General features: G+C 40.3%; 2 protein-coding genes and 1 long non-coding RNA gene across 4 annotated transcripts; 1 reads left to right on the top strand and 2 right to left on the bottom strand.

Moving 5' to 3' along the window:
- Positions 1-328: 328 nt before the first annotated feature.
- LOC113315171 (tyrosine decarboxylase 1-like) lies at positions 329-3,979 on the top strand. Its single transcript, XM_026563471.1, has 13 exons — positions 329-481; positions 609-771; positions 861-933; positions 1,064-1,294; positions 1,451-1,614; positions 1,932-2,072; positions 2,164-2,223; positions 2,394-2,558; positions 2,647-2,703; positions 2,803-2,867; positions 3,048-3,171; positions 3,343-3,480; positions 3,604-3,979. Coding segments are annotated over exons 1-13 (1,506 nt in total). The 5' UTR covers positions 329-479; the 3' UTR covers positions 3,727-3,979.
- A 331-nt stretch (positions 3,980-4,310) lies between these two features.
- On the bottom strand, positions 4,311-6,137 carry LOC113315172 (7-deoxyloganetic acid glucosyltransferase-like). The gene is made up of 2 exons (XM_026563472.1): positions 5,451-6,137; positions 4,311-5,369 (listed from the first exon to the last, which is right to left on the bottom strand). Exons 1-2 carry the CDS (start codon positions 5,980-5,982, stop codon positions 4,411-4,413), a joined length of 1,491 nt encoding a protein of 496 aa, XP_026419257.1. The 5' UTR covers positions 5,983-6,137; the 3' UTR covers positions 4,311-4,410.
- A 171-nt stretch (positions 6,138-6,308) lies between these two features.
- LOC113318216 lies at positions 6,309-9,936 on the bottom strand. Of its 2 annotated transcripts, none has more exons than XR_003344320.1 (4): positions 8,953-9,936; positions 8,689-8,839; positions 7,974-8,108; positions 6,309-7,084 (listed from the first exon to the last, which is right to left on the bottom strand). It is a non-coding gene; the product is annotated as an uncharacterized LOC113318216 (long non-coding RNA). The 2 variants fall into 2 exon arrangements; XR_003344319.1 differs by having other exon boundaries at positions 6,309-6,699.
- Positions 9,937-15,743: the final 5,807 nt, after the last annotated feature.

Below are 15,743 nucleotides of genomic sequence, written 5' to 3'. Positions count from 1 at the left end.
ATAGCAAACAGGCGAGCAACAAGCTGCGCCGCAAGTCCTTTTTGAATTGTAAATCCTATCTTTTTAAAAACAAACTCTCTCGAACCGGTGATCATAACATTACCGAGAATATTTTGATAAATGTTTTTATCCTTTTGCTTTTGACATTTTTGGGTAGAGATGGTTGGATTTCTTACTATAGTTTAGAAAGTCATGCCCTTCAATGTTATACTAATCAATTGAGAATATTTTGGTAAATGTAACCGTGTTTCTAAATTGACTGTTGTTGTGTGATGGTAACTATTTGACCGGCGGCTTTTAGGGTGTATAGATGTCGGTACTTTATTTGCAAATTTTATTTCTATATCCTCTCCTGAATTTCCCCTTTTCTCTCTGCTGTCTTATGCTGTCCGTGGGTTGCGCTTGCGCCATGTTTAAATCTTGAGTCTAGTGGGTGGGATACAATCAGACCGATCTCTCCCTCTCTACTTCTCGGTAAAATGTAAGTGCACTGTTTTATGATTCATCTATTTCAGTAGTGTAAATTGAAGTTAGTATAATTTTTTTTTTAGGTTTAATGGGGTTTGAATTTTATTTATCATTTTGAATTGGATATTTGTATTGATTAGGGAGAATGGTTTTGAGTCCATGGAATCAAAACAAGATGGAGAGATTGATTGTTTGAAACCTATGGATGCTGAACAACTCAGAGAGAATGCTCACAAAATGGTGGATTTCATTGCTGATTATTATAAAAACCTTGAGACGTTTCCTGTTTTAAGTCAAGTTGAGGTATTAATTAGGATATCAATATCAATTTCTGTGTTACCGCTATCAGTCTTCCAGGTGTTTGATCATATTTCCCATGTCTTACTCTGCAGCCTGGTTACCTACGCAAGCTTTTACCAGATTCTGCCCCGAATCATCCCGAGTCACTGGAAAATGTACTCGTTGGTAATCTCCTCTAAATGGTTATCCCCTTTAATAAATGATTCAATAGATTTTTGTTTGTAAAGACCTTATGTTTGTTTATCTAAAACACCCATGATTTGCTTATAAATTTTTTGTGGTTGATTACGCACAGATGTTCAATCAAAGATTATACCTGGTGTAACACATTGGCAAAGCCCCGGTTATTTTGCATATTTTCCTTCTAATTCTAGCACTGCTGGGTTCTTAGGAGAAATGCTTAGTGCTGGTTTTAACATTATTGGGTTCAGCTGGGTTACTTCTCCTGCTGCAACAGAACTCGAAGTCATTGTACTGGATTGGCTTGCGAAAATGCTGCAATTACCTGAACATTTACTTTCATCAGGTAAGAATTCCCAATAGAGATTTCATTATCATAAAACTCATGTGCCGCATAGCCCAAAGGATACTGCGTTTAAGTTCATGACATAAGTGCTATTATGAGATAGGAATACAGGTATATAAACCACATTTGGTTGTCCTTCTTACAATCATGTCACAGGGCAAGGTGGTGGGGTGATTCAGGGTACAGCAAGTGAAGCAGTTCTAGTAGCATTACTTGCTGCACGTGACAAGGTTTTGAAGAAGGTTGGAAAAACCTCTCTTCCTCAACTTGTTGCATATGCATCCGATCAAGCACATGCATCCATGCAAAAGGCGTGCCAGGTATATTGAGAGTATTTTTTTAGTGTACTTCTATATTTGTATGTACCTTTTATAACTTTTTCTTTGTGAATCTAGTTTTAGTAACATATGAAGGCTACAGCTAGTTACATGAAGTTATCTTTCTTTTATCCTTAGCATTTGTATAAATCGGATTTTGATAGAAAAAGGATAATATACGGTTTCAAATGGAATCAATGGAAGACAGTCCTGTATTTAGACTAAGCTACTGTATTACTTTCTTCTTCGCAATTTTTGTTAGGTTGCAAACTCCTAAAAAAGAAGGAGGTAACTGTTCTGAGATGTTTCTTTCAACATAGATTGCTGGGGTTCATCCAGAGAATTGTAGACTGGTGAAAACAGATTCTTCTACTAATTATGCACTATCCCCTGACGTACTTCGTGAAGAAATCTCCAAGGACATTGCAGCCGGTCTAATACCCTTTTTCCTATCTAGCACAGTAAGAGGAATAAAACCTTAAGAGTCTTGGCAAGATTGTCCTTTGGTCAATCTTATTCATTGATGGAGAACTGGAATGTGTCAATTGTCAGGTTGGTACAACTTCCTCAACAGCAGTGGATCCCTTGTCTTCTTTGGGAAAAATAGCCAAGGTAACATTTTTAACATGATGTATTGTTCTCAGAAAACCCAGCAGTGTATGCTCAAAGGAAATATAATCAAGACTTCAAGTGGACACACCTTCTTGATTCTGAATCTTCTATAAACTCTTGGGATTTAGCTAATATTTTAAAGTATGTGCTATTTCAAATGTTCTCGATAGGATAATGAGCTGTGGTTCCATATTGATGCTGCATATGCTGGAAGCGCTTGTATATGTCCAGAATACCGCCATTATTTGGATGGTGTGGAGGAAGCGGACTCATTTAACATGAATGCACACAAATGGTTTCTTACAAATTTTGATTGTTCACCTCTTTGGGTCAAGGTATGCCTTGTCATCTATGTTTTTTATTCAAATGTGTTATAGATTCGTGATACAGTGGTGGCATCTTAAGCCGTGGCATGGTTAATAGGACCGCAGTGCTTTGATTCAATCCCTTTCTACAAAACCAGAGTATTTGAAGAATAAGGTAAGTTTTTTTTTTATCTTTTATAAACCCTCATAATGTTTATGTTTGCAATTCCCAAGGATGGTATAATCTTAAGAAGTTGCTGATATTATTTTGTAGGCTTCAGAAGCAAACATGGTATTGGATTTTAAAGACTGGCAAATTCCTCTTGGACGGCGATTTCGGTTAAAATTCTTTCTTTGACAAATTCATGCTTATTTAACCTGCGCATCATGTCATTGCTCATTTAAGTAGTAATCTTATATATGTTGTTTGCAATTTAATTTGAGATTATATCATAATAGCGTACACTTTAAAAGTCAGAAATACAGTAACCGATCACCTAATGTGGAGCTATCTTATAGGTCACTAAAACTATGGATGGTGTTGCGATTATATGGTTTGGAGAACCTACAATGTTACATAAGAAATCATATTAAACTGGCCAAACATTTTGAAGATCTTGTTGCTGCTGATTCGAGATTTGAGGTAATCCAACTCTTACAATTTGCAATTTCGTCATAGTAGTGTCATGATTATTCTTCTCCTGGATTCTGCCACTATTTTCAGGGCTTAATATATGGATCGCCTTAAATTTCATTAAAGAGATTTCATTTCTGGTTTTCAACAATCATTTGTGTTTCCCTGTCATTTTTATAGATTGTCGTCCCTTGTGTATTTGCACTTGTTTGTTTCCGCCTTCTTCCTGCCCATGATGATCAAGATTGTGGCAATAAACTAAACCAGGACTTATTAGATTCTGTGAACTCAACGGGAAAAATCTTCATATCACATACCGTAAGCTCTATAAACCTTGAATCTTCCTTCCAGGGTTTCTTTTTGTTATGTGATACAAGGTTCAGTATTCGGTAAGTTCATTATTATACCAAAAACTTACGGTTTTCCACTTGTTGTAAACAGGTTTTATCTGGCAAGTACATTCTTCGATTCGTGGTTGGAGCCCCGTTAACGGAAGAAAACCACATAATTGCCGCATGGAAGATATTTCAAGATCAAGCTACCTTGTTGTTAAAATCCAATTAATGTTGGCCGGTTTCATCATGGAATACCGGAATAGTAATAATAGGTTGAATTTAATGGATTTTCAATTACAGTGCAAAAGAAACCAAATGCATCATCCCTATCTTTGTTAAATGCCATTTTGAGGCTGGTACGTACTGATCGAAAGCCAACCTCTCGTTCATATGCGGTTTCCAGTAAATTCCTCTATACATTTCTCTATTAGTGCTTTTTTAATTTACTAAATGAAGTTGCTTGAATGTGATCCTGCTTTGAATTTCTCATGTCTTGCGATAAACTGCTTGAAGCCCCTCGGAGAGGGGCTTGTTTGGGTAGTCTTATGTATATTTGATACCAAATCTAACTCTGAGATAGCGAAATCTTCTTGGAAAATGGTGAGCCTCACACAAAAACAGTATCAAACTAGTTATGCCCATTCAACTTGGAATTCGCAAGACCTTGCCTCCTCCAAAATGTGACATGGCTTTTGTATTCAACTTTGTTAATGAAGGGCCGGCATATAAGACCCAGCCTTAACCATCATCAAATGTCATGGACTATCTGCAACGACCAGCACAATCATGAAAGATTTTTTATAGGGTTCACAGTTTCATTATGGGGAACAGCCAACCAGCATATATATATATATAAGCTTATTATAGAGTACATTATCGGATGTGTGCTTGGGGAAGAGCAAAGCTTAAGTGCTTAACACGATTTCCTTATGAATTCGAGCAACCCCTCATAGTTGCGGTATGAGGATCCATCACTACCGATGCTCTGTCGTGCCATCTCTGCGACTTTCGCAGTTGATTTCGTCAACTCCTCTCTCTTAACATCCATCATATCCCGAATCAATTTCTCTACGGTTAATCTGTTACAGTTATCTTTCATGTCCATTCCAATTTTCCATACTTCGCTCACGTACCTGCTGTTAATCTGTTGATCAGCCAAATGTGGCCAGCAAACCATGGGTACTCCAGCAACCATACTCTCCAGTGTCGAATTCCATCCGCTGTGAGTAAAAAATCCACCAACGGATGAATGGTTCAACACCTCCTCTTGTGGCGCCCATTCCACCGTGTAACCTCTCTCTTTTGTTGCCTCAATCAGCTCTGTTTCCGCCTGTACATGACTCTCCTCATCATCTTTTGCAAGGAGCGAATCCGGAGGTTTCACCCACAAGAATCTGTGACCACTGTTGACTAGGCCATACCATATCTCCAGCCATTGTTCCCGGCTCACCATAGCAATACTACCAAAGCTTACATAGACTACAGATTTCTCGGGCTGTTTATCGAGCCATGTCATGCAACTTCTATCTTCTTCATACAAACTAGCATTTGAGGAAACAGACTTTGAAGAAGAAGAAGAAGAATGAGGAGAATTAGCAGTCCTACTTCTAAGGGTATTCAACAGGGCATTCAGAGGTCCAACTGTGTATAGGTTAGGCCAGTAAGATCTCAATTGTGAGATAATTGGAGCTTCAATATCAAATGTGTTAAGTAAGTGAGCTGTGGCTCTAGTTGAATAGAGTGTTTCAGAAATCACAAAATCTAGACTGGGATGGTTTAGATCCTTAGCTCTGCAGAAACTTGGTAGATCTCTACACCGAAGAAAGCTTTCCATCTCTGGCACATTCTTTATCGGTTGATCCATATCTTCGTCTGCAAGAACCGACCGTGCCGCTGTCAGTACTATAATCATCACCACAATTAACTGAGAAAAAATGAAAACTAAAATGATACCTTTGAATGGTATGTCACCATTTTCTATAAGCTTTGGCAAACAAAAATAAATCCAGCTACAACAAGCACTGATGGTCCGAAAAGAAATGGATGGAATACCCAGCTCTTCTGCAACAACAATGGCAAAACCCAAAATACCGTCTGCTATGATGCATGAAACTGGACCCCGGGAATCAATTTTCAAGCGATCAGAAGTTAGTAACTCTCGGAAACCTGGTCTGATAACATTTTTCAGCCGGTGGAGCATATCAACCAAATCCTGGGAATTACGGAAACCAGTAGAGTGAGGTTGATCAGCAGAAAGACCATCTGGAATGGTTTCGAAACAGAAACCTGGAAAACTGCCAAAACGAGATTGAACATCGCCGAAATTACTGAGACGTGAGTGGTTCTGTTGGGTGTTGACGAATGTCACGTTAATTCCAGATAGACATAGAACCTCAGCTAATTTTAGCATGGAGTTGATATGGCCTTGTATTGGAAATGGAAAGATGACTACATGGGGAGATATCAGGGATCCAGTGTCCGCCATGATTCTTGTTTTTCTTTTGAGGAAAATTATGAACAGCAATTATGAATCAGCTAGTTAGTTGTTGTTCTGTCTTTTCATCTTAGAAACCGACTGCATAAAAGATAATGCTACTCAGGGCCACCGCCATTTTGGACCACCTTTTTTGTCTGCTATTATTGCAAAGCCAAAAGGATTTCAAATGAGGACGGAAGTATTGGAGATCATGATGCGTCAGCTTGAGTGACTAGTTTGCTTTGATGTAAATGTCAAAATGTCTTGTTCATAGATAAGATTTTCTTTTAAAATTTAACCGCATTTTTTCTAGTAAATACAAGTGGCACTCTAGATGCGAATAAAAAAATCAAAAATATTCTATTATCTTTGTTTCCGCAAAAGTGTTACTATCCGTTTTTCATTTTAGCCTAAAAAGTTACACTTTTGCAGAAACAGAAGGAGTATAACTCTCCAAATTACTAGCTTATACCGAAGATAATCAAAATAAATAGGAAGTACACTTTACACAACGAGAAAAGAAGAAGAAAAAAAAAAGCACGGAAAAACAGGAGCTTGATGCCAGAATTTGGCGAGCAGTCGTGAGCAAATTGTAGGGTGATTCAAGATCAAAATGAAGTTGCCTACGCTGTTGTTCTGCTACTTTGTCAGCAGCACTCACGTTCCCAGTCTTGAAACACGGTCCATCTAAGATCAGGTGCAATATGGTGAGCTTGTTGAGAGACCCTGACAGGTGAACAACAACCGCATTCAGTTTCTGAGTATTGGATATAGTTGATCAAAGGCAACCATAATCTTCTGTTTAGTAATGAAAAACTGCACACACTCTGCTACAATTTCAACTGAAAAGTAGAAGATGCACCAGCAACTGTTTGATGCTCATAAATGGCAGGAATGACAGCTATTCCAGTTGCCAGATGAAATTAGATTAAAAAAGAGCAGTAGGACCATCTAGTTTACATATTTCAGTAAAACACGCAATAAAAGGGATTTTGCAATCAACTTTAAACTCTCGGGTCCGTACACAAGCTTTTTTGAGCTGCTCTCTTGCTTTGATTATTGTATACAGATCAGCCAGATTATCATCCATCTCTCCTTGTCTCTTGTCATTCTGCAGTTTTACCTCCATTAAAATTACCTCTTAAATTGCCTAATACAGGGGAAATACTAAACAAGCTTAGCACTACGTCTGAACTTAAGCACACAGACAAAACACTCAAAACTTGAGAATACACAATGATTTTCATAACCAGATTTCTAAATTTAGCTAAGCCTTTATTTCAAGAAACTCCAACTCAGAAAAACTTTTAAACCCCAACTCTTGCCTGCAACAACATCTAGTGCAGAAACATCTTGACTAGAAAACTGACTAGCTACGAAAAACTCTAACAGAAATAATCTATCTAGGCTTTCCTCTTCTTGGGCAGAGGCTTGGCCTTGAATTTTAGATTTTTCTCCAATTTGAAATAGGCTCGGCCTTGTCTAACAGGTCCATAAACTCCACCAAAGCAGGAAATTAAGATAACCAATGTTAAGGCTATTGATTTCACTAATTAAACAAAATTTACTATTTAGTGTCATGAGCTTATATATGTAATCCAATACTAATGTAATAACTAAATGGTGAAAATTCATCATACAAGGATAGCATGTCTGGCTAAGTTATGTTAGCTGTAATGTAACTCTGCTCTGGTTGAGTACAGCATGAACCATAATTTTTAGTTTAACTGCAATCATGTTCCAGTGTGGAACAGGTATTATATGTATAACAACAAAATCCTCGAACAATCACATGGTTAAAGGCCATGCTCCCATCAAAGCAAAGATGACAAGTGAAATGATGGAGTACAAAACCTGGTACCGCCACAACAATGAACAATCTTACTTATAGGTGTGATCTTTCTGTATTCAGATTGGGATACCATTTCTTTATTCAAGTTAGCAGACATAAACATTAAGTAGATCAAGACTTCATTTTAGGAGATTATAAGAAATCAAACCTGAATTAATGATGGATTTCAGAACAAGCTTCTTCTGTTTCTACAGAAATATCTTCCCAGAATTTCTCTTAAGTTGGGGATTCGTAAAAGTCCAACTGTCAGAAGCCCATAATGCACTACACTCATTTGAAGAACCTGAAAAGGATTACAACAAAAAATACAAAATAAGACCGCAGGATTTTACTAAAGATGAAAATAAGTAAAATTTCCAAAAACGTAAGCCTCGCTGAAATAAAAAGTTTGCGAGAACTGATGAGAGCCATGGAACATTCATCTGTACTAGAACCAAAACCACGGTACAGCGGATATCCAATGTGAGACAAAACTACCAAATTACCAATACCAAAGTAGACATGTAATTAGAAATTTTATCGGATTAGTACCCAATAAGTTTGCAGAAGAGAGAAAAAGAAATTAACCATTCCCTTTTCTAACCTACAATAAGTCTAAAATTAGACATCGTAAAACTAAAGTTAAAAATTAGAGTCTGTAAACGTTAACAAAAAAGCAAATGATTAAGAGATAAGAAGGCGATGGAAACAACCATCTATGTAAAGGTTATTTTGATCTGAAACACCATTTACAGGGTCATGTTACTTCTGTTTTCCAGTACCTTCCCCCCTAGCTATAATACTCCTCTTCAAGAACTAACGCTTTCCCTAAATAATATCCCATCTTTTAAAAAGAAGAAATTGCTTGTTTTAAAATGACATACCATGCGTTCTTCAATACAATTTTGCCACATATTAGTTGGGTTCAGTTGCCCATAAAACTTTTTGATCAGTGTATCCGAGTTGAGATGTAGAACCAAACAATGAGGCCAGCCTTCAATGTCCAAGCATATTTGTCACCATATGAGCTCAGCACTGCAAATACAAAACATTCTTTCAGGCAAACTGATATACTTATTGTCATTTTATGAAACTGGAAAGCATATGAAACCAAAAGAAACCATATATTCATACATATATGCTCATACCTGATAGAGATTAAGGTTCCTTCTACCTCCACAGTTTCAAGGTTTAAAAAAAAAAAACTATAGATTTTTTAGCTCATCTGTCGAGAGAGTGTTTATTAACAAAGAAATAACAGAATCACAAGGTACAAATTTTCTTTCACGCATCTTGCGAAGAAATTGCAATGTAAGGAAACCCTTGATGATGATATCATATGTTCCAGAATCTGGTAAACAACCTCTCTTCCATTTTGACAATTAACTTGATAGCCTCCAAGAACATCCTGTTACAAGAGAGGCTAACTATCAGTGTGTTAAATGTTACTACATTAGGAACTAATCCATTCTTTTGGAATCCCATTAAACAGTTCTGTTGCATCTTCCAACTGGTCAGCCCGGCAAAACCATGAATAAGGATAGTGTACATTTCAGGTATAAGAATATTACAGGTAAAAGCATCCTGTGTGAATCATTTTAGCAAACACTTTAAAGGCAGATCTCACTCTTGGCACACAACCCTTTCACCAGTGGATTGTATTAGGATGATAACCTCTCTTAATAATCTGTCCAAGCAAACAAAACCCATGATTCACATTTCCTAACTGACAACAGCAACTAATCAAAATGTTCAATGTAAACAATGTTAAGTTGTACCCCAACCAAATTCATTTTCTTCTAGACATCTGAGTAACATTTATTCATTGATAATGAACTCAATACATGATTAAATGTATCGTTAGATGGTAATGGCCTTTCCAAAATCAACTGCTCAAAGTATCTCAAACCATCACCAATCTTCCTAATCTCAAGCTGTGAAATTCTTGTGCTCTTGTTATTACCTCCTGAACCATAATAATCTCTCACAAAACTATGCAATAGAAATGGACGATGATGATGATCGGAGATTACTATCGTAATCAGTGATTTGTTTTGTCCCAAATTCATCCTCTATTCTTCTTTCTTCTGGAGTGGAGACAGAACTTCATGATCACAACCAGTGTGTTTTGATGTTTTAATAGTCTCTTTTTTTTATAGTTGAAGCTGGATGTTTTTTAACTTTTACTCCTGTTACCAATGTAAAATTTATTATTTTAATGGAACAACAGAGTAGCTATGCAGAAATCATAGCAAACGCAAACAACCGGGGGTATACTCTCTCTCTTCCTCTGCGCAACCGACTTGAGGGGGAAAAAAAAAACCTCCGTTTGTCTTCAGATTAAGATCTTTGTAATTATTGTACATCTTGTTCTTTTGGGGTGTTTTTTTTTTATTTTCGTGGTCTGCTGGTCCAAATCATCTGATTATTTCAAGTGGATTGAGAGATACTGGTGCTGTGAATTAGTTTTTATTGCGGTGGTTCTTGGGTTTATAAACTATTCGAGCCTTTTATTTGGAGAATTCTTGACTTCTTGGTTTGATTATTTGATTTGGTGCTCTTATTATCTTTCAAGTTTATCCTCATCGGTTGGTGTGATTGCATCCGGTGGTGGTGATGCTTGATTTCGAAGTTGGGGCTTTGTTTTCTGTTGTTTGTTGGTGGTGTTATTTTCTGTTTGTGGTTGTTGGGTGTGTTCAGGTTGCCCTTTTTTGTGGTGGAATTGGCGGAAAGTGATTCTCATCCGTTCTACAGGTGAGGAAGATGGTGGCTAGGGTTCCTACTTGCCGGGTCGGGCTTAGATTTTTCCTGGACCAGTTCCTATAATACGGGTCGAGTCGGACTAGTCTGGGCTGGATTATCTACCACTGATCTTTGTTGACTTTTCTGGTTCAACTTCAAACTTTCTGCTGTTGTTGCTCTTTTCCATAGGACTGCTCAGTGGATTTGAACAAGTCATCATTAGGCGAGCTTTTAATTTGGTTTGTCGGCTTTTTACTTTCTGTTGGCGTCCTTTGTGTTGGCTTTCATTCGAGTGTTTCTTTATTTTTGACGATTGGACCTCGTTAGTGATACTTTTCGAGACTAGTGTTTGATGTACTGCGCGATCTTTTATATCGGGTTTCCATGTGGATTTCAATTGCCTTTATTGGTATGCTCTAAGGATTTCCAATTGTTGTTCGATAAAGCTTTATCGGTATGTTGGTCATTAGTACGGTGTCATTTGTCCTGTACGTCGTTGTCGGGGTCTGTATTTACTCTCTAGAGCGTTTTATCAATGAATCCCCTCTTTGTTAAAAAAAAAACAACAACCGGGAGGCCTTCCTCTTACGTACACGTCAATAGTCTGAAGATTATGAAAGAGATAAAGTAAGTTGGGTCCTTTCACGTTAAAGTTAGCTAAAAACATGAAATTAGCAACTAAGTTTCCTAGCCGCTGTCAAAACTGCTTGGATCAACTTCAACAAAACTTCCACTAAGATGAATACTCGCAAGACGATAAGCTGCCCTATTTGTCTCATGAAAAACATAAGAATATCTAATTGCCTCAAAAATTAGTCTTGCGTCTCCATATGTGAAGAACACTCCAGACAGGAGAAGGCTTTTTAGCAGTAAGCAAGTTGTAGACCACCCTTGAGTACTGACATGAAGACGTTTACATCTTTTAAACTTGAAGCCTAATTCTGCACCTTGAACCACCACAAGCAGCGACAATAGTGGTACTTAGATGATTTCTTATAATAGCTCCACTACCACCCGAACCATCCTTTCTTGATCCATCTATATTGATCATAACTTCACCCTCACTGGGAGGTAGCCAAGAACAAGGTACAATTTTCTTAGATTGAAAAGCACAGGTTATCCCACATCCATCCATTAGCTCCCGAACCTGAGGTTTATCCAACTCGACATCATTAACTGTCAGGTAGCTAACTCCATCAGCACTGATACTTTGAGTAGACACTACACCAAATTGACCAGATAGCAACTATTGATAAGGAGTGGATGTGTTGTACCCAGAATTCTGGTAGATACATACAAGGTTTAAGTTTATGTATAGAGTTTGTCCGTAGAAATGGTGGTGACAGTATGGTGTTCTCATATCCTTGTAAACACTGTAAAAATGGTAGAGGAAAGTTTCCACTTAAAGAAAATAGTTTTCATTTGCTCAAGAATGGTATTGTTCCAACGTATACAGTGTGGCATTTTCATGGTGAAAGATCAGTAGGAGATAAGGTCAGGGAAGTAGACGAGAATGTGGGTGTTGATGGTGGTTTTTACCTTAGGGTTAAAATCATAAAACCTTAGTCAAACAGTGACATCAACTTGAGTAATAACGTCACTACAACCACTAGCACATTTATTGAATCATTCAACATGCCTACGTAAAAATTATTGGGGTACCTTTTTTATATATACACTATATTCCACGGTTGAACCCTCAATACTGACCGACAACATCTCCGCGCCAAGGCATGCCAACCATGCCAGCCGCACCACGGTGCCAATGACATACCATGCCAGCCACATCTCCGCGCCAAGGCATGCCAACCATGCCAGATGCACCACATTGCCAATGGCATACCATGCCAGCCACATCTCCGCGCCAAGGCATGCCAGCCACACCACGTGCCAATGGCATACCATGCCAATCACATATCTGCGCCAAGGCATGCCAACCATGCCAGCCACACCAAGGTGCCAATGGCATACCATGCCAGCCGCATCTCTGCGCCAAAGCCATGCCGACCCTACCACATGCCGCTGGCTGCCAAACGAAGGGTTGCAACAATCAACGGCTACCCTTCCATCTGAGATGCAGATCTCAGTCGTCCAAGTTCGCCGCCTAACGCATGGAAACTTCCGGCCCAAGGCCAAATATCACGGTTTTTCCAAAACCCTAATTTTAGTCGCGCCTAATATATGCCAAAGCCATGCCGGCCCTACCACATGCCGCTGGCTGCCAAACAAAGGGTTGCAACAATCAACGGCTACCCTTCCATCTAAGATGCAGATCTCAGCCGTCCAAGTTCGCCGCCTAACGCATGACAACTTTCGGCCCAAGGCCAAACATCACGGTTTTGCCAAAACCCTAATTTTGGCCGCGCCTAAAATATGCCAATGCCATGCCGGCCCTACCACATGCCGCTGGCTGCCAAACGAATGGTTGCAGCAATCAACGGCTACCCTTCCATCTGAGATGCAGATCTCAGCCGTCCAAGTTCGCCGCCTAACGCATGACAACTTCCGGCCCAAGGCCAAACATCACGGTTTTGCCAAAACCCTAATTTTGGTCGCGCCTAAAATATGCCAATGCCATGTCGGCCCTACCACATGCCGCTGGCTGCCAAACGAATGGTTGCAACAATCAACGGCTACCCTTCCATATGAGATGCAGATCTCAGCCGTCCAAGTTCGCCACCTAACGCATGGAAACGTCCGGCCCAAGGCCAAACATCACTGTTTCGCCAAAACCCTAATTTTGATCGCGCCTAAAATATGCCAAAGCCATGTCGGCCCTACAACATGTCGCTGGCTTCCAAACGAAGGTTTGCAACAATCAATGGCTACCCTTCCATCTGAGATGCAGATCTCAACCGTCCAAGTTCGCCACCTAATGCATGACAACTTCCGGCCCAAGGCCAAAAATCACGGTTTTGACAAAACCCTATTTTTGCCCACGCCTAAAATATGCCAAAGCCATGCCGTCCCTACCACATGCCGCTGTCTGCCAAACGAAGGGTTGCAACAATCAACGGCTACCCTTACATCTGAGATGCAGATCTCAGCCGTCCAAGTTCGCACCTAATGCATGACAACTTCCGGCCCAAGGCCAAACATCACGGTTTTGCCAAAACCCTAATTTTGGCCGCGCCTAAAATATGCCAATGCCATGCCGGCCCTACCACATGCCGCTGGCTGCCAAACGAATGGTTGCAACAATCAACGGCTACCCTTCCATCTGAGATGCAGATCTCAGCCGTCCAAGTTCGCCGCCTAACGCATGACAACTTCCGGCCCAAGGCCAAACATCACGGTTTTGCCAAAACCCTAATTTTGGCCGCGCCTAAAATATGCCAACTCCATGCCGTCCCTACCACATGCGGCTGGCTGGCAAACGAATGGTTGCAACAATTAACGGCTACCCTTCCATCTGAGATGCAGATCTCAGCCGTCCAATTTCGCCACCTAACGCATGGAAACGTCCGGCCCAAGGCCAAACATCACTGTTTCGCCAAAACCCTAATTTTGGTCGCGCCTAAAATATGCCAAAGCCATGTCGGCCCTACCACATGTCGCTGGCTTCCAAACGAAGGTTTGCAACAATCAACGGCTACCCTTCCATCTGAGATGCAGATCTCAACCGTCCAAGTTCGCCACCTAATGCATGGAAACTTCCGGCCCAAGGCCAAAAATCACGGTTTTGACAAAACCTTATTTTTGCCCACGCCTAAAATATGCCAAAGCCATGCCGTCCCTATCACATGCCGCTGTCTGCCAAACGAAGGGTTGCAACAATCAACGGCTACCCTTCCATCTGAGATCCATATCTCAGCCGTCCAAGTTCGCACCTAATGCATGGCAACTTCCGGCCCAAGGTCAAACATCACGGTTTTGCCAAAACCCTAATTTGGGCGCGCCTAAAAGATGCCAAAGCCATGCCGGCCCTACCACATGCTGCTGGATGCCAAAAGAAGGGTTGCAACAATCAACGGCCACCCTTCCTCCTGAGATGCAAATCTCAGTCGTACAAGCTTGTCGCCGAATGCATGGCAACTTTTGGCCCAATGCCAAGGCTTAATTTTGGCCACACCTAAACTATGCCAAAACCCTAGTTTTGGCCGTGCCTAAACTACGCCAAAATCCTAGTTCAGTCGCGCCTAAACCATGTCACTAGCTGCAAACAAAGGGTTGCAACAATCAACGGCCACCCTTCCTCCTGAGATACGAATCTCAACCATACAAACTTTCCACCAAACAATTTGTGGAAATCTCTTGGCCACGACGCCAAAACCTTAATTTGGTCGTTCCAAGAGCATGCAAGCGCTGCAACCATGCCGCTGGTTGCCAAACGAAGGGTTGCAACAATCTACGGCTACCCTTCCTCCTGAGGTGCAGATCTCATCCGTACAAACCTGCCACCAAACGACTCGTGGCAATGTCTTGGCTGCGATACTAACTCTTGGTCACAACACTAACCTGGCTACGATGCATATTCTTTGGTCACGGCACCAACTTGGATACAAACGCCAAATTCTTTGGCCACGCCACACGTAGCAACATGCTACGTTTTCCAAGAAAACACTCGAGACATCAAAACATGTCACAAACTGGGGGATGCTCATCAGGGTATTGGTTTGGCGGTTTACAGCGTGCGGCGTACACTACGCCCGTTACAGGAAAGTGTCATAAGGGTGAGGCGGTTAGTAAATACAAGAAATAATGGTAAAACATTTCCTTCATTATGGAAACATCAATTCCATGTGTTACTCGTTACTATTTTCTTCCATTTACACAACTGTTTCCACTTTTTACGAGACCAGGGTACGTTTCGTTGCGACTTATATAAATAGGTCTCACCTATTTCCACCAAAGACAGGTTTTGGTCAGGAGAATACAACACTCAGAAATCACTTGTTAGCTTTCCCATCTGTTATCTTTCCACTTTCTGATACAAGTCGTCAAACAACTACACTTCCCGAATCAACTATTCTGGTCTCAACACTCTCTTCGCTTCCCTCCCTAGACCAACCCTTCTCCTTCACTTTGTGACCGAAGCAAGTCTGGAACGGCCATTTCTTGGTTTAGGTCGGATTTGTACATATTGATCTCTCGAATCAAAGTACTCCCTTGCAGTACATTGTTTAGGGTTTAGAATCGTTTCTCACCCACACACTCGAAATTACCGAAATCGGCAGAAACTGTTTTCACCCTCAAA

This window comes from Papaver somniferum, chromosome 10, assembly GCF_003573695.1.
Source record: "Papaver somniferum cultivar HN1 chromosome 10, ASM357369v1, whole genome shotgun sequence".
Taxonomy (NCBI): Eukaryota; Viridiplantae; Streptophyta; class Magnoliopsida; order Ranunculales; family Papaveraceae; genus Papaver; species Papaver somniferum.
The sequence above is the reverse complement of the archived record's forward strand: the minus strand, read 5'-3'. Positions and strand labels throughout refer to the sequence as shown.

Coding starts and splice junctions, on each gene's coding strand:
- LOC113315171 (XM_026563471.1), top strand. Junction 1,615..1,931: donor CCATGCAAAAGGCGTGCCAG/GTATATTGAGAG, acceptor CTTTCAACATAG/ATTGCTGGGGTTCATCCAGA. Junction 2,704..2,802: donor CAGAGTATTTGAAGAATAAG/GTAAGTTTTTTT, acceptor ATTATTTTGTAG/GCTTCAGAAGCAAACATGGT.
- LOC113315172 (XM_026563472.1), bottom strand. CDS start 5,982: ATGGCGGACACTGGATCCCTGATATCTCCCCATGTAGTCATCTTTCCA. Junction 5,370..5,450: donor TGGTGACATACCATTCAAAG/GTATCATTTTAG, acceptor CGGTTCTTGCAG/ACGAAGATATGGATCAACCG.